We start from the raw sequence: 24,843 nt of genomic DNA on the forward strand, positions 1-24,843 counted from the left end.
GAAGATCCCACATGCCGCGGAGCGGCTAGGGCCCTGAGCCATGGCCACTGAGCCTGTGCTCCGCAACGGGAGAGGCCACAACAGTGAGAAGCCCGCGTACCGCAAAAAAACAAACAAACAAAAGTTGAGGATATCTGTACATGTCTAAGACAAAGGAAAAGGAGCCAAAGAGATTGAAAATATCAAGAGAAGGAAAAAAACAGATAATTAAGGAAGGAAGAGTCTAGAAGAATGACAGGGAATGGCCTCAAAGGAGAGCAGGGGGAAGCTGTTGGCCCTATAAGTAATTAGGATCACATTTTTCTGAAAGCAGAAGAAAGGAAAGGTGATAAAAGGATAATATTGGATGTAAAGGAGGAAGGATGTATATAAACTTATATTCTGATGCCCTCAATTTTCTCAGTAGAGCAAAGAAGAAAGTGAAGTTCCCTATAAAGAACAGGGACCTTGGAATGAGACTGAAAACTTGACGAAAGTACAAAATATTTGGAATAGCTGTTGTGGGAAATGTATATATTTGAGCATCAGCAAATGATTAATGGAACTTCTGAGCACTATATTCAGCCCAGATCAAGCTAGAAACTTTAATCTTTAGAAGGCCAAGTTAACAGGTCCAGGAAGAAAAACAAAGAATTAACAGAAACTGAAAGATCTAGGGTTAGGTCCTGGTGAATGGAAGGGAGGCAGAAGAGGGAAGAGAAGAGTTAAGGAAAAAGAGGTATCCAGACATTTCTCCAAAATGATATACTAATGGCCAAAAAACACATGAAAAGGTGCTCAACAATATTAGGCATTATGGAAATGCAAATCAAAACCACAATGAGACCCTGCTTCACATCCACTAGGATGGGTAAAAGCAAAAACACAGGCAACAACAGTGATGGCAAGGATGTGGAGAAACTGGAACCTCTGTACACTGCTGTGAACGTAAACTAGCACACAGCTTTGGAAAACAGTTCTTCAAAATGTTAAACAAAGGATATATATGACCTAGAAATTACACTCCTAGGTATATAAGCAAGAGAACTGAAAACATATCTTTAAAAACAACCTGGTACATGAATAACAGAACATTATTCACAATAGCCAAAAAGCGGAAATAATCCAAATGTCCAACAACTGATGAATGGATAAACAAAGTAGTATGTCTATAAGGATTCACCTATAAAAAGGAATGAAGTATTACTAAACACTACCACCTGGGTGGACCTTGAAAACATTGTGCTAAACAAAAGAAGCCAGAGACTTCCATGGTGGTCCAGTGGGTAAGACTCTGCGCTCCCAATGCAGGGGGCCCGGGTTCGATCCCTGGTCAGGAAACTATATCCCACATGCATGCCGCACCTAAGAGCCTGCATGGCGCACCTAAGAGCCAGCAACTAAAACATCCCGCGTTCTGCGGGATCCCACGTGCCACAACTAAGACCTTGCGCAGCCAAAATAAATAAATAAATACATATTTTAATAAATATTTAATAAATAAATAAGTAAATAAAAGCCAGACACAAAAGGCCACGCATTGTGTGATTATATGAAATGTCCAGAATAGGCAAATCCCTAGAGAGAGAAAGTAGATTAGCAGTTGCCAAGGAGTAGAGGGAAGGGGGGAATGACGGAATGACTGCTAATAGGTACAGGGTTTCTTTCTGTGGTGATAAAAATGTTCTAGAATTAGACAGTGGTGATGGTTGTACAACACTGTGAATTTTCAGTATTAAAACCACTGAATTGTACACTTTAAAATGATTAAAATGGTGAACTTTATGTATGTGAATTTTATCTCAATTTTAAGAGATACATTATGTATCCTATCTTTCATAACTCTGTTTCTTCAATCTTCCTTGTATACTGTGTACATTCCAAGGCAGAAGGCAAAGGCAACTGTCCCTCCTGGCTAGAATTTGTGCTGAATCGATTCCTCCTAAGTATAGAGAATGAAACCTAAGGTTCTTCAGCTAAAACAGATCAGCAAAATCTTTAACTCTCTAGAGCTGCCTCCAGTTAGAATGAGTAGTATTTTTTAAAACACCCTATTATTCTCTTCTCAGTTAGAGAACATCGTCTCTAAAAGCTGACGTTTATATAAAAGTAGGACTAAGTATTTCTATCTGTGTTCTCCTAAAACAAACCTCCTTCATTTTAACCTCAAAGGAATCCTATGGAATAATATTGCTTTCAAATCTTTTGACTCTCTGGTAGCAAAGTATAAATGAAAGGGCAAGGGTTTAGGACTTGAAAAAAACTTAGATCTAAATCCCAGCTCTATCACTTCATAGCTGTGAAATCACAGCAAGCTTCTACAGCTTTCATTTCACCTGCTATAAAATGGAAGATGAGACTTCCCTAGTGGCAGAGTGGTTAAGAATCCTCCTGCCAATGCAAGGGACACGGGCTCGAGCCCTGGTCTGGGAAGATACCACATGCTGCAGAGCAACTAGGCCCGTGTGCCACAACTACTGAGCCTGAGCTCTAGAGCCCGCGAGCCACAACTACTGATCTCGCGTGCCACAACTAGTGAAGCCCACGCGCCTAGAGCCCGTGCTCCGCAACAAGAGAAGCTACTGCAATGAGAAGCCCGCACACCACAACCAGAGAAAGCTGGCGCGCAGCAACGAAGACCCAATGCAGCCAAAAATAAATTAATTAAGTAATTTCTTTAAAAAATGGAAGATAGTAATACCTGCTCCATAAGGTTGCTATGAGGATTAAATAAAATAGCATATGCAAAGTAACTAGCACAATGTTACACATATGAGTAGGCACTCAACAAATCTACATTAGCTCATTTTCTCTTCCATTCTATGGAACACAGGTTTCATTATACCAACAAAATTAACTAAATTGTATTAATCTAAGAGGTTAGCTTCTAAATGCTATATAAAGTTTCTAAGTCTATGCAAATTATAACTAATACTGTTATAACTAAAACTTAAAACTTATAATGATCATCATCTCCCAAATTATAAATGAACTTCTGAATGCAATATTGCTTCCATAAAAACTTTCTCCTGATTATGTTCACATATATTAACTCACTACTCCTCAAAATTCTAGTGAAAGAGAAGAAGAGATTCTGGTGTCCTTACTAATAGGAAAGAGAAGGTAACTCAAATAATCTAATACTAGAACTTGATATTGGCTTCCCAGTATGTATTCTATTTCCAAGGATTCGTAAACATTTTTCAGCAAAAAGTTTCATAATGGCACAGAGAAACATTTCCCATTTACCCAAACATTCTGCACAAATGGTAACATGCCCTCCTGAGTTCCAAACTATTTCAATAATGCCAGGAAAAAGGCTCTAGATTCAAGAGGAATACCAGGTGGTGTGAGAAAGAAGGGATAAGGAACAGAGCAGAAAGAAAAAGAAAAACAATCATTCTCCCTGATTCCTGTTGCCATTTCAATGGATGTAAACAATGAGCTCACCTATTTAACTACTATTTGGATGCCTCATAGACCTTCTAAGTTGAACCTGTACTAAACTCATCGTCTTCCTCCTAAAACAGCTCTTCTTCCTGTATTTTTCATCTGAATGAGAAGCACCCCATCTACACAAACTACCTAAGGCTGAAACCTAGCAGTCATCCTTAACACCTCTCATCCTCTGCATCCTGATAATTTCCAAGAATTGTCTATTTCACTTCTTAAACACTTAAAATTTATCTTGTCCTCTCTGTATCTACTGCCTTAGTTTAATCCTTCATCATTTCTAACCTGGACCATTATAATAATCTCACAACTAGTCCTGTGGCTTCTGTCTATCCCTGTTTCAACTGTTCCTTTCCAAAGCAATCAGGATGATCTTCTAAACTGTATATCTGATCATATTACCTATAGGATAAAGTTCAAATTCCTTAGCACAGCATACAAGATCCTTCATGAGTAGGCCCTTGCTTTACCTTATCTATTGCAGATTCTTATTCTGAACTTTAAGCTCCAGTAATGTTACTTGTAGTTTGCTAAACATACTATTATTTCACACTTCTGAAGTTGTACTCTATCTCTTGTCCATTTCTTGAATTCCTACTTAGCCTTCAAAGTTCAACTCTGAAATAATCTCCTCAATGAAGCTTTTCCAAAACCACTGTCCCCACCCCTCAGTCAAAGTTAATCTGTTGCTCCTCTAGAGGGTCACTGTACCTCTAGCTTACTTCTATTTGGCCCTTTTCATACTGTATCTTAATTATTTATCTCTTTCCCCTATTTGTCTATGAGCTTCTTAAGGGCAAGGCCACCTTTGCATCTCTGCATCTCAATGTATAGCAAATGACACACAGAGGTTCTCAATATATGTAGTTTGAAATGAGATTGTAAGATCTATCTCCATAAGCAGAACTTAGGCCAATTAACCTCAGAGTTTAAGTACTCTGTGACTTATTCATACATATGACAAATATTAAGATAGGCTAAATGTCTGTTCTTTATAAATATTTCTGTGATCCTTTTGATTTTACCTCTAGAAACATCTGTTTCAGTAAATTCTTTATACTTATAGACAAACTAGCCACAAAGTTACCCTTAATTTTTCCTCCTTAACTCCTTTCTCTCCCTTCATCCATTTTATCCTGACCTACCAACCCAGCTACCAAATACTTGGGGAGGTTGGGAGGAAATGGGGAGTGACTGCTAATGGGTATGGGGCTTCTTTTGGGGACGATAAAAATATTCTAAAACTGGCTGTGGTGATGGTAGCACAACTCTGTGAATACATTAAAAACCATTGAATTGTACAGTTTAAATGGGTGGATTTATGATCTCAGTAAAGCTCTCATAAAAAAAAGAAAAAACCTTGTTCGCTTTTGCTACAGAGTTGAAAGGGATTCAGAGATAGAAAGCACATGTGTACAGTGGAGATGACACACAAGTTTATTTAGCAGACACTCTTTTTTTTGTTTTTTTTGTGGTATGCGGGCCTCTCACTGTTGTGGCCTCTCCCGTTGCAGAGCACAGGCTCCAGACGCGCAGGCTCAGCGGCCATGGCTCACGGGCCCAGCCGCTCTGCAGCATGTGGGATCTTCCTGGACTGGGGCACGAACCCGTGTCCCCTGAATCAGCAGGCAGACTCTCAACCACTGTGCCACCAGGGAAGCCCTAGCAGACACTCTTCATTAGAGTCAGTCCAGCCTGTTGGGTGAGTGAATCTTTGACCATTAGCCCATGTTAAATAGCCAGTGTGTACCAGAGAGGAATGTGAAATAGGTAGCAAGCCACTTAACTGATCTGTGACATGAATATATGAAGCAGAGTAACTTAAAGCATTGAAATTCCTCAGATTCTAAGAACCAAGAAATTTAAGTCTTCTCAGAGCCCATTCCACTAAGATTGGCCTTCTTTGGTCTATTCATGGCTATGGTGATTGGCTCAGAGTATTACCTACTTGGTTATAACTTGTCCCTACTCCAAATGAGAGTGCTGAATTGGTGCCCACCACCATCCCCTTAACCTGAATTCTCTAAGAAACATTCAGAAATTAAAAATGCCCTGTTAGGGACTTCCCTGTTGGCACACTGGTTAAGAATCCACCTGCCAATGCAGGGGACATGGGTTCAATCCCTGGTCCGGGAAGATCCCACATGCCGCGGAGCAACTAAGCCCATACACCACAACTAGAGCCTGCGCTCTAGAGCCCGTGAGCCACAGCTACTGAAGCCCGCGCGCCTAGAGCCTGTGCTCCGCAACAAGAAAAGCCACCACAATGAGAAGCCTATGCACCGCATCTAAGAGTAGCCCCCGCTCACTGCAACCAGAGAAAGCCCACGCGCAACAATAAAGACCCAAAGCAGCCAAAAAAAAAAAAAAAAAAAAAAAAAGCCCTGTTTTGTTGACTGCTGAGTCATTTTCTGAGTTTACTTGCTGTAAAGAATAATGGCCCCCTAAGGATGTCTACATCTTATTTTCTAGAACCTGTGACTATGTTACATGGCAAAAGGGGCTTTGCAAATGTGATTAAAGGATTTTGAGATAGACAGATTATCCTGGATTAGCCAAGTATGTCCAATGTAATTACAAGGGTCTTTACAAGCGAATGAAGGAGGCAGGAGATTCACAATCAGGAGATGTGATGACAGAAGCAGTGGTCAGAGTATAATGATTGCTGGCTGGCCCCCTGAGCAAAGCAATACGGGCAACTTCTAGAAGCTGGAAAAGGCAAGGAAACAGTTTTTCCCCTAGAACCTCCAGCCCTAACAACACTTGATTTTAGCCTTTTGAGACCCATTTCAGCCTTGTTTCCCCTAGAACTGTAAGATAATATATCTGTATTGTTTTAGCCCATTAAATTTGTGGTAATTTGTTACAACAGCAATAGAAAACTAATACACTTGCCCCCAACATAATCATCAATATCAGGCCTGAAGCATATACCTGCTATTTGTGGAGTCCAGTTGCTTTTATTGCTCAAGATAGAATATTGGTTTAGAACTAGTAATTGTGTCCGAGTAGAAATGTTTTTCCTTTTGGGTTACGAAGCTCCAAAAGTAACCAGTGGGAACTGCAGCTGGATCAATGGCTAATGGTCAATATAGGTACAAAACATACAGAAACATTTAATTCTGTCACTGGGATGTTAAAACATGGATTTCATAATAACACTGTATATCAATAATAACTCCAACTGTGTATAAATGTTCTTTGACATATTTTTTTTAGGGGAAGCTTCAGGAAGGGTACCAACCTGAGACAGCGTGAGCCGTTTGGAATGGGGTCTTTCATCAAAGGCTTGGAAGTGGTTAGGAAATACAAAGATAACATCCCAGAAATAAAGGAACATAAGGTAGGCAGTAATAGAAAAAGGTTCTCATCTAAGATATAACCAGTAATAGAGTGCAGGAGTGATATGAGAGAAAAGACAGTAAGACACAGAAAACTAAACACCATGAGATGATGCTAAGATCAGATCACTGCCTGGAGCTACAATTTCTCTATTTCATTAGTTTGAATTTGATCTTTTGCCTAATATATGTACAACCTCCAAATTTTCCTAACATTCTTTTTTCAATTCCAGTGTAAAGCTCTTACAACTGAGCTGTGAATTATAATCTGCATAAGAGTTCCAACAACTGGTGGAAAGTTACTATTCACACTTACTATTCATTCTTTCCATTATTTAAGAAGCCTTGTAATGTTGATATTGTCAGTGTTATATCAGTTTCTACCCTCCTCCCGCCAGGTTAAGTGTTCAACAAAGAAATCTCTTCCTTACTTACAATTGCACAGCGTGGCATTTTTGAAGGAATTCCATCATCCTCTGCTGCCCCATTGGGTCCAGGTATCTCTTTCCTCCTCTTCCTCATGTTGACTTTGGTTGAATTCTGTGCATCCATCTTCTTCTAACTGGTGATAGAAAGTGAAAAAGAATTTTTATCTCATTGGGGTGGGCCTGTCACCAATATTTCAGAGATGTTAATACGGAGGCACTTAGTATCAATTCCACAGCACACATTTCACAAAGATGAACCAATTGCATCCGGCAAAAACAGCAAAGCTTCACAAAACCCAGGCACTAGTAGAAACACTGAAATGCCTCTCTGTGGAACAATGGCACAATTAATCACCTGGACCTTGTAAATTATTTCCCAACCAATACAGTCTGTATACCAACTGCTAATTTCATATCCTGACTGCATGCAAAAACCTGGAAGAACGTGGCTGAGAAAGTTAGTTATACAGACTTTCCACTACTCTTACATCATACCTCTAGGACACCTAGAAGTATGACAGGTGCAAGGAAATGTGAAAGGTATGTCTTTGGTACAGATGGAGAAAAGAGCCTTTTTTTTAAAAAAAAGGATGGCCACCAGCGATTCCTGGTTTAACAAAGCATGGACTTCTTAACTCTAAATGCTCTGTGTATTTCAGAGACCACTCCTCCAGGATGAGAGCTATGAAAATTGTAGAGTAAGTGTACTTGTATCTTTTAAATGTCCTTCCTCTTCCTTTTTCAATTCATTTCCCCTCCCTCTTTCAGAGTCTTAGCACCTTAAGCTTGCTCAGAGTTCCCAACTACTAAAACCCCACCCAGGCTTCTCCTTCCCCCAAGGAAAAATTTATTATTGTCTCATTTAGCAGAAAGTGTCTAGCAACTAACTATTACAGAAAAGTTCTGAATATTTGATGTTTCATGTTTAGATGTTGGCTTGTGCTACACCTCCAATCCCCTACAAGGATACCTGCATTTTCCTTAGGTAACATAATTTGCACAAATAAATTAATTTATTGATAATGATGAAATTTTAGATATCAGCCAGAAATTGGAGATAGAGGAACTGCAATGATCAACTGCCATCTCTGCCCAAGATGTGGTACAGTGAAAGGTGGAAAAAAGATCCTTAGAGCAGAAGCAGAAAACAAAACAAAACAAAATACTAGACAGAATAAGGACTTTCTACCCTGCCTCACGGCCTCTAATAAGCCCTCCAGAATACATGTTTATCTAAACAATCGCAATTGTGCCTTTCTTTCTTTCCTCTGGTTAAATTCCAAGTGGCAATGTGATAAGATCTACAAGAAACCTAACCTAATTCTTAGAGACTGAAAGAAACACCCTATGAGTCATGGCTAAGTATTAGGCTGGTATGAAAAAATGTCAGAATCTAAAGTGAAAGAAGAACACCACCCCGAAACTTCCTTTCATCACATATTCAATTAAAATTAAAATGTCTTTTCATCACAGATTAAAATAAAATGAGAGTACTGTATATTTAACAAGTTTTTCCAGTGATGATGATCAGAGATTTTCTTCATTATTGTTATTAATTATTCTTTTGAAATATCCAGAGGTCAGATTTACTACTCCCATCTCACTGGTCTGAGAGGCCTGCTAAGAATGCCTCATCAGTTCAGTTAATGACCATTTCTAATTTGCATACAACAGGACTTTGCTGCAAATATCTGTTAAATTCTCAGAGTAGGTAGACAAAATCCATTATGAGAAATATAATCAGCAATCTGGTGTTAGGTAGCTCAAGGTCAGGCAGTCAATAATATTGAGTATTTATTGTACACAAGGTATTATAACATAATTTTTAAAGTAAAAGTTATTTTCTCAAGAAGCCTTCAATCAAGGTGAGGAAACCACATGTTTATGATAAAAAATGCTCCTTAAGATTGCAAAACCATTGGGGGAAAGTTTGTTTAGGAACAGTTTCAAAGTAAATATCTCCCCATCAATGACTTATTAATTACAAAGTAAAAAGAGCTACCTTTAAAGTGAAAAAAATCTGAATTGGGAGATTGGGATTGACATATATACATCAATATGTATAAAATGGATAACTAATAAGAACCTGCTGTATAAAATAAATAAATAAAATTTTAAAATGTACACTATTAATAATGTAAAAAAAAAGTGAAAAAAATCTCTCAGCTAAGTAATTAAAGCTAATTAACATCACCAATAATGCCTCCTGATGTAAGGCACTGAGGACACATCATCTGCCAAAAATGCATAACCTGTATGGATTTATGAGGAACAATCAGACAAACCTCAACTAAAGGACATTCTACAAAAGAAAAAGGCTGTATTCTTCAAAAAACTGTCTATCATGAAAAACAATGAAAGGCTGAGGGACTGTTCCAGGTTAAAAGAGACGAAAGAAATGAGAACTAAATGTAATGCATAATTCTAGATTGGGGGAGAAATTGTTATAAAGGGTAGTTATTAGGACAATCAGTAAAATTAAAATATGGATTCTGTATCAGATAATAATATATATCAATGTTAAAATAAACTTCCTGAAGTTGATCATTATACTGTTATGTAAAAGACTGTCATTGTTTTTTTTTTTTTTTTTTTTACAAAAGTTTACTCTTAAATGTACAATAGGTTCCAAGACAACACTTCATTCTAGCTATAGGTGGCAACAGATGTTATGGCAGGGAATCCAGATGTTTAAACAGGAATGGAACTAAGGATCATCATTGCCTCAGGCACAAGGAACAGCTTCCTTTTTGCCAGATTTCTTAATTCCACCTGTGGCCAGGGGGCCTTTCCCCGGCGGCCTTCTTCGCTTTTAGCTCCTAGAGTTTCTTTTGCTCCTCCTTCTGTTTCTGCTTGAATGCCTTATCTTCCTCATCCATCTCCCTGGCTTGCTTCTTGGGCTGCTTCAGGGGCTTCTTCCTGCCACCTTCGCGGCCCGACATGGCGCCTGCCGCCTGCCGCCCCTTCCCCAGACCCTGCCACTGGCTGCCTGTCATTGTTTTTTTATGCTGAAGTATCTAAGGATAAAGGGTTATGATCTCTGCAACTTAACCTCAGAAAAAAAAAAAGAAAGAAAAATGTGTATATTACATATAAAAAGGTAAAACAAATATGGCAAAATGTTATCAATGTATGAAGCTGAGTCAGGCATAAAGGAGTTCATTTTTTTTTTTTTTAAGTAAAAAGTTTACTTTTAAAAATGTTCAAGGGCTTCCCTGGTGGCGCAGTGGTTGAGAGTACGCCTGCCGATGCAAGGGACACGGGTTCGTGCCCCAGTCCGGGAAGATCCCACAAGCCGCGGAGCAGCTGGGCCCGTGAGCCATGGCCGCTGAGCCTGAGCGTCCGGAGCCTGTGCTCCGCAACGGGAGAGGCGACAACGGTGAGAGGCCCACGAACCGCAAAAAAAAAAAAGTTCAATAACCAGTTTCTACACAGATAGGCCCTCATCTAAGGTTGTCTTTTGGGGTCTCTAGAAACAGACTTCCTCTCCTTCCTAAATCTTTGAATCAGTGTAGATGATACATATATTCCAAGAAGTATGTTTTAGGAATCTAAATGTGTTGCAAGAAAGTAAGGTAATAGCAGCAAGTTCATAATAATGACTGTTTTTTTTTCAATATTACCAGTGCCAGGCACTGTGCTAGGTACTTTATATACATGATTCTCATTTAACCCATATAACCTGAGAAGCAGGTATTTTTAGTCCCAATTTACAAGTGAGAAGACTAAGGATCAGGGAGGTTAAGCAACCAATCCAGAAATCACGCAGCTAGTAAATGAGAAAGCCAGGATGCTGGCTCCCAGAAATTCACAGACTTTTTAAAGAAGCTGTCTCATCATTACTGCTGCTTCCCTCAGTCAAGAACAGTCTTTCCACGGCATGGGTTCCTTAAGTTTTTGCAAACTTAAGTCAGACCAGCCTACCTGAACAGTGGAATAAAAGGTCACAGTCACTTAAAGGTAAACAAGGTCCCAGCACCAATCAAACAGAACTGACATGGCTCTTGGCCTGATTCCAAAGCTGCCTGATTTGTCAGCTGTACAGGTCTTTCCTACTGGAAAAGTTTTGCTAGGATTTCCTGATAAGCCTTCAACGTAAGCAATAAAGAATTCTTTAATTCTCTGCTCGTCTCTCTTCTGACATTACAAATAGGTGATGCTTAAGTTACCTGTACTTTTCATTCATGACACAAAATAGTTTTAAGGATGCCAAAATAAATCAAGGGAATAAATGTCATGTCATATTCTCACCAGTTACTTTCCATGACTTCAAGTTAAAATTCCTTAAAGTTTAATAGAAAAATACTTAACACATCCAAAGACATGTTTATAGGAACTTCTCAGAAGTCTTTGCTGTGTGTGTGTGTGTGGGGGAGGATTATGTGTGCTATAATATTTTTACAGCTCTACTGAATGAACTATAATGGACATACAATAAACCATATATTTAACAAGTGTATAATTTAATGAGTGTTAACATTATATACCTGTGAAATCATCAAAATTAATAAACATATCCCTCACTCTCAAGTTTCCTCATACCACTTTATAATCCATCTCTCCCTCCCTACTCTGACTTTGCTTTGCTTTTCTGTTTTGTTTACATTGTGGTAAAATATACATAACATAAATTCTACTTTGCTTTTTAACTGTATAATTCTTTATTTATTTATTTTTTTTTTTTGCGGTACGCGGGCCTCTCACTGTTGTGGCCTCTCCCGTTGCGGAGCACAGACTCCGGACACGCAGGCTCAGCGGCCATGGCTCACGGGCCCAGCCGCTCCGCGGCTTGTGGGATCTTCCCAGACTGGGGCACGAACCCGTGTCCCCTGCATCGGCAGGCGGACTCTCAACCACTGCGCCACCAGGGAAGCCCTAACTGTTTAATTCTTGAAGTACTGAACCATCTTGCATAATTCAACTTAACCAGCCAAACACATGGTAGATATCATCATACTAGAAAGAAGCAAAGGCGCTAAATACTGCCCTTGTGGGGGGTTTTTTGTTTTTGTTTTTGTTTTTTTTAATCACAAATGAGGTCTTTTATTTGTCACCATTAAAAGTCTGATTTTTAAACAGATTCCTGGTCTGGTGGCTCATATCCATCAGCTCGTTCAACTTTAGCACCTGCCTCGTCCCCAGTAGCTTTTCCAGAACTACTACCTTCACCATGTAGCTCCATGAGTTTTCCCAATTCAAACCTGGGCTTCTTCAGCAGTTTTACTTTTCTAACAAAGACATAATGGAGTGGATAAATAGACTGGCAGGCCTTTTCTATGTCTTTTCCAATGCTGTCTGGAATCAATTTATTGACCACCTCTTTCAAGTCATTTGTCTGCACCTCTCGGGTCATGATTTTTCCATCATCTTCTTGCGGATCTGGCGGACCTGCTGGTGCTGGGCATAAGAGGTCTTCCGAATCTGATTGTTGCATTTTTTAGTAAAACCCACACAGAAGAGACGAAGCAAATAACCATCGGTAGTCTTGACATCAAGGTGAGCTTCAATCATGGTCTGCCATTTTTTGACTATGGAGCACATTTTGTCACGGGTTAAGATCCATGCCATGGAAATTAGTCAGGCAGTTTTTGCCCTGAACGTCCTCAGTAATAAGCTTGAATTTTCTAAATGCAACTTCATCATTCTGCAGATCAGCAAGGCTCACTTCAAACACATGACCCTTGAGGCCATCAGATGCGATTTTGGTTCCTTGAGTTCTCGTGACTAGTGTTTTCCCAATATTTCTTATATTGAACATAGCTGGTGCTTTCACATCATACCAATCTTTCTTAGAAAATGGGTCAACCACTTTCTTCTTGGCTCCCTTTTTACCACCTTTGGTAAGGCGCTTGTTCTTTCCGACCGCCATGGTGCTGCTCCGAGAACCAAAAGGCTGCCCTTGTGGTTTTAAAGATATTTTAAAGTCAAATTGATATCTGGAGTCACTAGATTTTGTGACACTGGATCTATTCCACTAGATTAAAAAAAATCATACAAAAAATATAAAATATCACAATGAGAACTCAAGGGAGGAGAAAGGAGGTATCTGACTAGCTATTTAAAGCTAATGTAAAATTCATGAACAAAGAATCAAGGCAACCATTATTATTAGTATTAGTACTGACACACTGCAAAGCCCATTGGTAAATAATAGTAATACTAACATATTTTACCTGAATTTCAGTTGAGTACGTACATTCTTCAACAAAATCTCTCCTTCTGTCTTATATAAATATCTCTAACCAAATATCTAAGGCAGTGTTTCTCAATATTTTTTATCCATGCTCCATTTTGAGAAAAGTAAAAATCTTTAACCTCACTCCGTTAGCATACTGTAGTGATTAAATAGAGGTCAGCCCCTAAATCATATTACCTAAATATGAATCCCATTTCTACCACTAACTAGCCATGAAAATTTGGACAAATTCCTTTATCTCTCCAAGTCTTAGTTTCATCATCTAACAAATGTGGTTTAAATGAAATAATCCATGTAAAGCGTTAGCTCAGCGTCTGGCACACAGTAGTATGTGCTTGTAAACATTAGCTACTATTATTATTTCATAGTAGTAGTAGTTGCCATCATCTGCCTTAAAGTCTATCTTCTGTTTATCCCCTATAGCCAAAAAGATTTTGTCAAATTTTCACCCATGATTACTACTATAAAAAATGTACTTTTAATGTAAAAGTATGATAAAACATGAAGTATGCTCCATCTCCCCATCTTATCCTTACCCCATTTAAGAATCACTGCTGTGGAACTTCCCTGCTGGTCCAGTGGTGAAGAATCCGCCTTCCAATGCAGGAGACGTGGATTCGATCCCTGGTCAGGGAACTAAGATCCCACATGCCGCGGGTCAACTAAGCCAGTGCATCCCAACGAGCTCCCGTGCCTCAACTAGACAGCCTGTGTGCTGCAAAGTACAGAGCCCACTAGCTCTGGAGCCTGCGCGCCACAACCAGAAAAGAGAAAACCCGCACGCCACAACTAGAGTGACGCCGGCGCACCGCAGCAAAAGGTCCCACCTGCCTCGACGAAGATCCCACATGCCGCAACTAAAACCCGACACAGCCAAAAGTAAAATAAATAAATAATAAACAAACCTTTTAAAAAATAATAATTTAACAATTGCACATCCTTGCCCAACAGACACTAATTCAACAAAAAATGACTATTGTAGCAAGAACTCTTCTGGAGTCTGATGTTAAGCTATGATGAGGAGACACCACTATTACTGCTACTGCTACTACGACTGTCAGCATTCATATAACACCCGTATGTCTAAAGCATTTAAAAATATTAAAACTCTTGGGGCTTCCCTGGTGGCGCAGTGGTTAAGAGTCTGCCTGCCAATGCAGGGCACACGGGTTCGAGCCCTGGTCCGGCAAGATCCCACATGCCACGGAGCAACTAAGCCCGTGCGCCACAACTACTGAGCCTGCGCTCTAGAGCCCGGAAGCCACAACTACTGAAGCCCATGCGCCTAGAACCTGTGCTCCGCAACAAGAGAAGCCAATGCAATGAGAAGCCCGCGCACCGCAACGAAGAGTAGCCCCCGCTCACCGTAACTAGAGAAAGCCCGTGCATGGCAACGAAGACCCAATGAAGCCAAAAATAAATAAATTTAATAAATTTAAAAATACAAAAAACTCTCTTAACATTCACAACCCTTTGACATAGATGTATTATTTTTATCATTATTGAAACTGAGGCACAGAAAATAAGATCACACAGCTAGTAAGTGGCGAAGCTAGGAATCAAATTCAGTCAGCCTGGCTGCAGACTACACACCCTTAACTACTGTGGTATACAATAAAATTTGACACTGTACTATACAAGAAGGTACCTAATAACTATCTGTAAATATTTGAATGCCTGTTATGTTGGATAGGGCAGACACTTATTCTGTGAAAGTCCAGATAATAGAAAATGAATCACTAGTTGGAAGATGCAGAGACACAAACTTTAACTAAACATAATAAAAACCTTTTTAGGAACGAGAGTTATCTGAAAAGGGGCTGAGTCACCTCGGGGGCATTTCATTTTGGCATACCAGGACATTCAAGGAGAGGTTGTGTAGAAATACCTTCACTCATTTCATTAGTCATAATCCTGTTAAAGTCCATCATGGCTGATCTTTTCGTTTGTTCTAATCTTAAAATACTTTCAAATCATGACTGCCATCTATCACATTAGCATTCACAATTTTATGTAACCTATAAACTTGGAAAGCATGGTTTTTATGTCTCCATCAATGTTAGTGCTGAAAGTATTGATCAGGATAGATATATGTCACCATATACCAATGTGACATACCACTAGACCCCTCTCTCCTCATTGAGATCCACTCTTAATGCTCTAGGTTAGTACAATATAAAACACAGGAGAGTTTATCTTTAGAAAACAGGATAGAAAAATATATTTAGAATTCTTAATGATTAGGGTATTCAATCAGATGTAAACCCGTTTCATTGTACTATCACATAATCCATATTTCTCTATCACAGTCCCAAAGATTATGATAATAGTGATGATAAAAATTATAGCTAACACTTACAGAGTACTTGCTTTGTGCCAGAAAGTTATAAACCTTTTGCATATATATATTTTTTTACAACTTTATTGGAGTATAATTGCTTCACAATGGTGTGTTAGTTTCTGCTTTATAACAAAGTGAATCAGTTATACATATACATCTGTTCCCATATCCCTTCCCTCTTGCGTCTCCCTCCCTCCCACCCTCCCTATCCCACCCCTCCAGGCGGTCACAACTTTTGCATATATTAAATAACTTAATTCTCACAACAATCTTATGTGGTAGATAATATTATTTGCTCTATTTTGCAGATGAGGAAATTGAGGCACAGCTGGGTTAAATGACTTGACTGAGGTCACACACCTAGGACAGGGCAAAACCAGGATTTGAACCAAGGCATTCTGGCTCTAGGATCTGTGTACTTAACAACAACACTGCCTAGTATTTATTTACTTATTATATGCTGCCTAGTATATAAAATGGTCATACATGAATTTAAACAAAACCACTTACTGCACTCTGGCCATGCACTACACTGTGCCAAGCAGGAAGTTAATTTGATCTTTCACAAAGACTGGGCTCCTTCTCACTGGGCATATCGCTGACAGACTACTTAGGAATTCCAGGGGCTTATTTTGGTTTGGGCCAGAGTAGAAGAGTAGAGGGTGCACTAGACCAGGAATCATATCATATAAACGGGGACTTCATTCTAGCTCCTCCCATGGAATTCCCTGGCAGTCCAGTGGTTAGGACTCGCACTTCCACTGCAGGGGGCATGGGTTCGATCCCTGGTCAGGGAACTAAGATCCCACAAGCCTCTCAGCCTGGACAAAAAAAAAAAAAAAAAAAAAAATCTAGCTCCTAGTACCTTAACTCTAAGTTATGGTGAGTGCAAATGAGAGATTAGAAAACAAACTCCCTGATGTTGCTCCTTTCCACTGTTCAATTCTCCTGCTCTGAAAAGAGCCCATTTTCATTCAGAGACTCAGTATCATTCGGTCTGTGTGATCTTCACCCTTAGCCATACCGTCAGATGCCACTGCCTAACCTCAACCAATCAGCACATCACTCTCTCAGGCCACAGACTGGGGGAGGAGGGAGGTGGGAAGGGCAGTGATTGGTGACCTAAGATAGTCCAATGAGAGTGAATCTCAGGACTCGCCAGATAGGAATTCATGGACAAAGATTATCACTTCTTTCTTTGTGAATTCAAGCCTGGAGACATGACTCTAGGAACCATCCTATAACAATCTAATGGTCATCCTATAACCGGAAGAGAGTCTTTCTCAAAACAGTCACACAGAGAAAGCAATGCTGATGATGGAGAGAAGCCAGATCCTGAACTGCCTAATTGTGTCAACCAATACATTCCCCTTTTTGCTTAAGCTCAGTTAAGCTTGGTTTTTTATCACTTAGAACCACAAAATCATGATTAATGCATTCAATACTTGGCAATGAGCCCTAGCACAAAGTAGGTGCTCAATAACTATTTGAACAAATGTAATAAGTGGAAAAACTCTTTTGAAATTTTGTAAAGCACTACTCACATTAGTATTTTGTTTTGATGGAAAGAGGTCAAGTACTTGTCAATTTATAAGTGTATCAAAGATGGCATAACAAAGCTCTCATCCTGTCAAAAGTATTTTTTTCTTATCTGCTTACAGTTCTTCTATTTTCCAAAGATGACTTTTGTGTCATATATTATATTTTATACTATACTTTTTTAAAATTAATTAATTAATTTATTGGCTGTGTTGGGTCTTCGCTGCTGTGCACGGGCTTTCTCTTTGTTGCGGTGCACGGGCTTCTCTTTGCGGTGGCTTCTCTTTGTTGTGGAGCACAGGCTCTAGGCGTGCAGGCTTCAGTAGCTGTGGCATGCAGGCTCAGTAGTTGTGGCGCTCGGGCTTAGCTGCTCTGCGGCATGTGGGGTCTTCCCGGACCAGGGCTCGAACCCGTATCCTCTGCATTGGCAGGAGGATTCTTAACCACTGTGCCACCAGGAAAGTCCCTTATACTATACTTTAAACTGAACATTACACATGAGACTTAAACTGAAGTCTTAAGATCCTCTGGATTTAGAACAAACACATCTAATACTTTTTGTTTTATAATGCAAAACACTTCTATATCTTCTCCACTTTCTTAGGAGATGGAAAACACCAAGATCACAGTCATTCCATAATAGTGACCCTAAAAGAATTCAGAAATTATAAAGAGATTAACCCTCACACCTTTCCTCTAGAACTATTACTAATTTTTAAACTTTGACTTTATAGGTCTCTCAAGTTTTTCATTTTTCACTGGCTCTCTTAGACCATCCCCATGTTCCTCACATCTACTAACTTATACACTATGAAAGTATATATAAAAATTTAATAATTAGTGCCTAAACTGATGAAAAAAATTACCCCCAGCTTCCCTAAAGTTCCAATAGATGTCTGCTAGGACACATCAAATTTGCTACTGAGAAAAGGTATGTGGGAGGATGAGGGCATAGTGAGAGTAGCAAATATATGTTGGGTTTTTAGTTCATTATACTGAGACTTAGCTTGACCTAAAATCACACGACCTTTACAATACTCACAATTGCCCAGTAAACACTGAATACCTCCAACAATGAGGAATAATACTTCCCAACTCTCCATTTATGATAACTGCCCCTTTGCAATCAACCAATACTATTCAAGTAAAAGTGAGTGATGACCCTAGAAAAGGAGACTTTAAATATCTACATTCCAGAGGGAACACATACACACACACACACAACCCAGGCTGCCTTAATATCTGTTTGTCCAGTGGGTAATAGGGTTGGGAAAAGATGACACCTCCTCGGAGCCAATACAGTACAAGATCAAAATGGGGATGGGGAGCAGGAGATTGCCCAATGACTTGCAGGTGGAGCCTGGCTTCCAGCCATAGCACCCACATTAATTAAGCTGGGATGAGTCAAAATGAAAGCAGTTGGAGATAGAATACACAGCCTCACTTATGAGCCCATTAGGGTGGGCCAAAACTTCCTATTTCCTTAGCAGTTTATCCTCCCCAAAAGTTTCTACGTCAAAAGAAGCTATAACAAAAGAGAAAAAGGGAGCTGGCAGCCAGAATGCAGCATTTGTAAGGCCTGATCTTTCCAACACTGCTACATATTCAGTCCCGAGATAAGTCACCTTATCTCAGTCAAATTCCCCATTCAAGCACAGATTCTAAATATGGACATAAATACCCACACCACCACCATCACTAACATAACCCTGCCTATTAAGTGCCTTAGCGTCTCCAAATTGCTTTCAAGATACAGAATGTGGTATCTGTTCCTGTGATTTTTACCCAGATTCACAAAATCTGGCTCCATTTCTGCTGACTAACCTCCCAGTATACACTGCTTGCCTTGTTCTTTAATGTTCCAATAGACGCCTGCTTGGATGGATTAACTTTGCTATTAAGGAAGTACACAGAAGTAGAAATGTGTGTCAGCAGGGAGGGGTGGCAGGGAGGAGATACTGAGGATATAAATCTAATCAAGTGTCTTTCCAACGTGAATATCTTGAAGGAGACAAAGTCTGGGCGCTGGTATGCATATGCTTGTGTTTTAAAGATGAAAGTCTCCAACAAGTGCAGTTTTAGAAACTCCCACCCAATCCCCTCTATTCTACTTTCTTCTTGTTGGTAGATTTAGTAAGCATCCCAGGGTGAAAGAGGAGGTGGACTCTGCTTCCTAAGCTGTGCAACAACCTAAATAGTAGAAGTTGCAATCATGTATACTCTTAAACCTAATTCAAATTTGACTGATTACTACAGGGAACTATCTGTAAAAAGAGGAACCATGAATTTTTCCTTTGCATTCTATTCCTGCTTCCCCTGTCTCTGGGCCTACAATTTTCTTCCTCAGTAAGACCCTATGCTCAGTCATTTTCTACTGGCATACCAATGTCCAGTTCCAAAGCTGAGTGAGCCAGCATACTTTGTACTTGGGATCTTTATCTGCGTCTACCTTTGTGGAGCGTAATAAAGTAGTGCTCTAAGAGGCAAGCTCTGTGAACTCCTAGGTTAAAGTGAATCAAATACTGTTGGCATTAATCATGTCACCTGCTGTACATTCAGGCCTTCCCACAGATAACAGTGCAGTCACGACACCCCTTGTGTAAAGACCTTTGAAGCTTGAGGGAGGATATGTCTAACCCATAGTGGGGAGGAGGGACTGGATTCAAGAACCAGCAGAACTCCTAGCGCAGCTCACAAGCCAAAAATGGCCCACTGCCTGTTTTTGTAATTAAGGTTTTGCTGGGACACAGCCACGCTCATTCACTGATGAATGAATGAAAAGTGGTCTATGGACACTTCTGTGCTACAACTGCAGAGTTGAGTAGTTGCAACAGAGACTGTATGACCTGCAAAGCTGAATATTTACTATCTGGCCCTTTACCTAAAAAGTTTGCCAACTCTGTTCTAGATGAAAACAGGATCAGTTTTATCAATAACTTGGTAGTGAATTCTACCTAGATTATGCAAACAGATTTAAAGTGGAGGACGGTGCTAGGAATAGAATTATCTCAAGAAACTGTACCATAACTTTCTGATACAGGATTTCTACAGTTTATGTCACTAACCTGTATATATCACCACACTGTACAGAATAAGTCAAAAGAATGCCTGATTTGGGAAGTTCTAAATGTAAAAGTGATTTCACAACATGATCTGCACAGATGATTAGTTTTAAATCAGAGCTCAATGTTATTCCTCAATATGTGGGACCTGTAAATTGCCACATCTAAGATCTTAGCTCTGAACTTGATCTCTTCCCTCTAATTTCTCCAGAGAAACCCTTATTCAACAAACACTGAGTGGGCACTTACTCTGTGCCAGACCCTGGGTTAGTCCTGGACCAAAATAAAGTTTCTTCTTGGGCCTGACCACACAGTAGGCTATTTCAGCAAAGAGATTATCCTAAAAACCACAAGGGACACTTGTAATAGCTCTTACAGGTGAATGATTTTGCTCTGCCAGTATTCTACGAGAAGAATCAGTGAGTAAACCCTGTGTTTAGATTTTGCTCTTCCTAGAGTGGGTTATGGAACTTGTAGCTCTAAGGCAGGGTCTATGACAGATTCAGGGAGTCTTGGATTTGGACCCAGAAAATTATATCTTTATTTTCACTAGCCTCTGGCAAATTCACCATTCCTTCAATTATGAACGTAAGCCACAATAGTAATAGTACACTTAGTAGAACAGACTTTGTCACCGATAGAAATCATAGATATTTTCATATAATATCACACTCGTACAAGTATCTTGAAATACTGTTTAAACACACGATCATTTAAAAATTATCATAGCTATAAGACCCACTGATAGACAGTAAACTTTATTTATTATGTTAATAAAAACTACATGTGCTATATCACACATTTTAAAAATATTCTGATAACTATATTTCAACATAATTTGTTTCCTTTATAATTCTATGTATTTTTTTGCAATAAAAACATTATTCAAAAAAAGGAGTCAAAAAGGTTTCACCATACTGACAAAGGGGTCCACGGCACAAAAAAGATTAAGACCTAGGGGCCAAAAAATAAACAAACAAACGTAATCACATCTGAGGTAATTCTATGCAGATAAAAAACTACCGTTTTCTGTTAAGTGCCATACACTCATTTTGTTCTCTAATATAAAGCAAAGACTATAAGTCTTTTTTTTTTTTTTTTTTTGTGGTACGCAGGCCTCTCGCTGTTGTGGCCTCTCCCGTTGCGGAGCACAGGCTCCGGACGCGCAGGCTCATGGGCCCAGCCACTCTGTGGCACGTGAGATCTTCCTGGACCAGGGCACGAACCCGTGTCCCCTGCATCGGCAGGTGGACTCTCAACCACTGAGCCACCAGGGAAGCCCTATAAGTCATTATTTTTAGCAGCCCTCACTTCAGACTGGTTTGCAAATAGTTGTGAATGTGATATATAACAGCCTAGCAGATCCATGGGTTCCCCTGGCAATCATTCTAGTCCAAACATAGAAAACTTCAAACTAACATAACTTTCAACAAGAGTTACCAAAAGAAAGGGAGAAAAAAGACTGAAAAAAGACAACAAACAAACAAAAAAACAAAACACAACCCTGCTATATATCTATCTACTAATCTGGTTTGCAAACAGTAAAATACAGGCAATACAATTATTTATATTAATGAGAATATGTACGTAAACAAACCTAACACAGTGCCAAATATATACTAGAGACTCACTCTTTTTTTTTCTTCTGGAATGGTGCTCTGGCATATACTGCAAAATAACGTATGTAAAAATGTATATTCCCTGAATTTACTGACTGAATTATAGAAGGGAGTTAGAATTTAAATTTTGCCACAAATCATTCATAAACAATTGACAAAACAAATCATACTTCATACACGTGTCCAGGTACCCATTTGACAGGAATATTGTGAAAAGGGAACTTTAGGACTAGAAACAGAAAGGTTTAAGCTTAGGAAAGAGAAAGTGCTAGAAGTTACCCTCTGGCATATAAGCAGGAGGGCTGAGCCCTGCTCTTACACTCTCCTTCCTATTGTTTTCTTTTTTCTTTCTTTTTTTGTTTTTTAATTGGGGTATAGTTGTTTTACAGTGCTGTGTTAGTTTCTACTGTACAGTGAAGTGGAGTTCCCTGTGCTATACAGCAGGTTCTCATTAGTTATCTATTTTATACATATTAGTGTATATATATATGTCAATCCCAATCTCCCAATTCATCCCAGCACACCCCCCTTTCCCCCCTTGGTGGAAGTCCATACGTTTGTTCTCTACATCTATGTCTCTATTTCTGCCTATTGTTTTCTAATGTGACTTATGTAGTGGTAACGTAGGTAAAAGTTGTAGAAGCAGCCACAATGTTGAGTAAAAAGGAACTCTCACAGTTCAGTGATGATTGGGAAGTACTCTGATTTCAGGGTTTCTCTAACATAAAAATTCCCCCCAAATCATGACTTTTAGAAAAATTTATTCTTTCCAATCTATTTTAGGGTAACACAAACGTTAGTGTTAGACAGACCTATTTCTGTTTGATTCAGTAGGAAGAATTACCTCTATTAGTAGAAAAGCCAGAAGATCTGGTTTCAGATGAGAGTTACACAAATACTTGGAAAGAAAAGCATAAGAAAATTACAATTATAACTAGATATTCTGTCTTTATTCATCATTAAAAATAATAGCAAATTATTATGCTTGCTTTTTCTATGAATATTTCATAAATTAATCCTCATGAGAGTTTATAACATGAAGAGGTTATTCAGCTCCCACAGGAAAATCATGAATGAGGTCAGGTGGTTTACAAACTCCATGAGATTGTACACTAAATTTGGTGAGTATGCATATGTTTCAGATTCTTAAAGGGTCATTTAACCAGAAGAACAGTTATCTCTGCCATAGAAAATCTAAAGCAAGAGAAAGCAATAATTCTTCCCAGAGACACAGAGTAAGTCAGTGTTAACATCAGATAAAGTAACCAGGGACTTCTGAATCCAAGGCTCTATCTGACTAGATCATTCTCCTTAAGGGATCACATATCCAAAGAGGAGATTCCCCAAGAAAAATAAAACCTCACCTGTTTATGGGAGAAGAAATCATAGGCTGAGGAAGGAATAAAAGTTCATTCTTTATCAATCAGGCCATTATACTGGTTTTCAAAGGGAGTTTGCAAAGCAGGGTAAGTCAGAAAGAATCATCTCATTCAGCAGACACAAATGACCCCAGAGGCAGTGCTGAAGTCCCCAAGTCTAAATGTCTTCCCTTCTGTGGTGAGTTACCTTTAAGCATTATATTCTGTTCTAGGAACAAATTCTTGAGTAGTTCCTTTTAGTTATGTTGAATGTAAGCCAAGTAAACATCTAATGTTCTAGAAAAAGCCATTTTTTAGCTAAACAAAGGTTATCCCTCACCATTCCCAACTCATTCCCATTCAAGAATCTTTCTGAACTCTCTTCCCCTATCACAAAATGTATGTGTGTGTAGAGGGTGGGGTGACTATTAGGTTATCAGATAAATACAGTGTCTGGTAAGTTGAAATTGCCTCAAGCTTCTTCTATTAGATATATTTTTTAAAACACTGAGTGACACAGTAAGTAGCACCTTCTACAAAGGGCTGTAAAAGGGGAGGAAGTAGTGAAACTCACTTTAGTTCATTTCATCTGCATCACTAACAGCCCTCATGAAAGGGAATTGGTAGGAAATAAAACCAGAGCTAAAACATCATTTGAATTATCCACAGCATGGTATCATTCCCAGTATGCCAGTCTTGGCCACCAGTGCACAAATCATTGAACTGGATAGCTAAAAACAGTAAAGCTTCTCCGCTGTGGCATTCTAGTCACCACTGTTGACCTTCCCAGATCACCCTGTCTTCTCCAAGATAATCATCTATCTGTTCACCACTGATTCCTGCACCAAATTCCATTCTCAACTAGTTTCTTTTTACTAGCAATTCTCTGTACTTGCAGAATCACTAAATATCAAGATTGAAAAGGACCCTGAAGGTTGTATCTCCCTACTCCCACTTTATTTCTTGGCAGAATCTTTTCTGTCTCTATCTTCAGTTCCCTTTCTAAGCTTTGTTCCTACCCTCCTCAAAGCTTCCCCCTTCCTCAATGTCTATTCCTAGCAGTTTTTCCTATCACAAACCCCTATATCCTCACTGCCTTTATAAATATCACTGTCCCTATTTCAATATATACCTGTTGGTTCTCCCAACTGAGAACCTGAGTTTCAGTCCCCAGTCATAACTGGTCACTTCGATTCTATTTGGGAAGCCTTCTCCAGTTAAGTCAATCTGATAGAGCCTGTGCCCCAGCCCCGGATCCAGTCTTCCTAATTGCATCTTTGTACTTCCAAACAGTCCCCTAATCGTAGAATCGTCGCATTTTAGACCAGAAAGAAAACTCAGAAATAATCTGGTCCAATGTTTTTCCAACTTTTTTTACTACATTTTAAGACACATGAAATCCATTTTACATCATAATCTCACACACACATAACTGAAACACGTTTCATGAAATAATACTCTTACTCTGCGAACACACTGAAAATTTCTAGTCTATTCCTTTTTTTTTTTTTTAATTTCAGGTTCCAT

The 24,843-nt window shown here is 39.2% G+C and overlaps 1 protein-coding gene and 2 pseudogenes across 6 annotated transcripts in view; all 3 read right to left on the minus strand.

Annotated features, from left to right (window-relative positions):
* The window catches only part of PCYT1A (phosphate cytidylyltransferase 1A, choline), a 45,702-nt gene that overhangs the window by 20,017 nt on the left and 842 nt on the right, over positions 1-24,843 (minus strand). For 3 of the 4 annotated variants that reach the window (XM_082625959.1, XM_082625961.1, XM_082625960.1), the window contains exon 2: positions 7,209-7,335. In XM_082625959.1, coding sequence (XP_082482085.1) covers positions 7,209-7,325 — 117 coding nt within the window. In that variant the 5' untranslated portion in view covers positions 7,326-7,335. Of the gene's footprint in view, positions 1-7,208; positions 7,336-22,802; positions 22,825-24,843 lie in introns of those variants that run through there. The other variant, XM_082625962.1, reaches the window with a different exon arrangement.
* LOC309806608 (translation machinery-associated protein 7-like) lies at positions 9,511-10,143 on the minus strand (annotated as a pseudogene). The gene has a single exon. The product of its transcript is annotated as a translation machinery-associated protein 7-like (transcript).
* LOC309806707 (small ribosomal subunit protein eS1-like) lies at positions 12,219-13,088 on the minus strand (annotated as a pseudogene). The gene has a single exon. The product of its transcript is annotated as a small ribosomal subunit protein eS1-like (transcript).

Source organism: Mesoplodon mirus, assembly GCF_964341445.2.
Source record: "Mesoplodon mirus genome assembly, chromosome: 6".
Classification (NCBI taxonomy): domain Eukaryota; kingdom Metazoa; phylum Chordata; class Mammalia; order Artiodactyla; family Ziphiidae; genus Mesoplodon; species Mesoplodon mirus.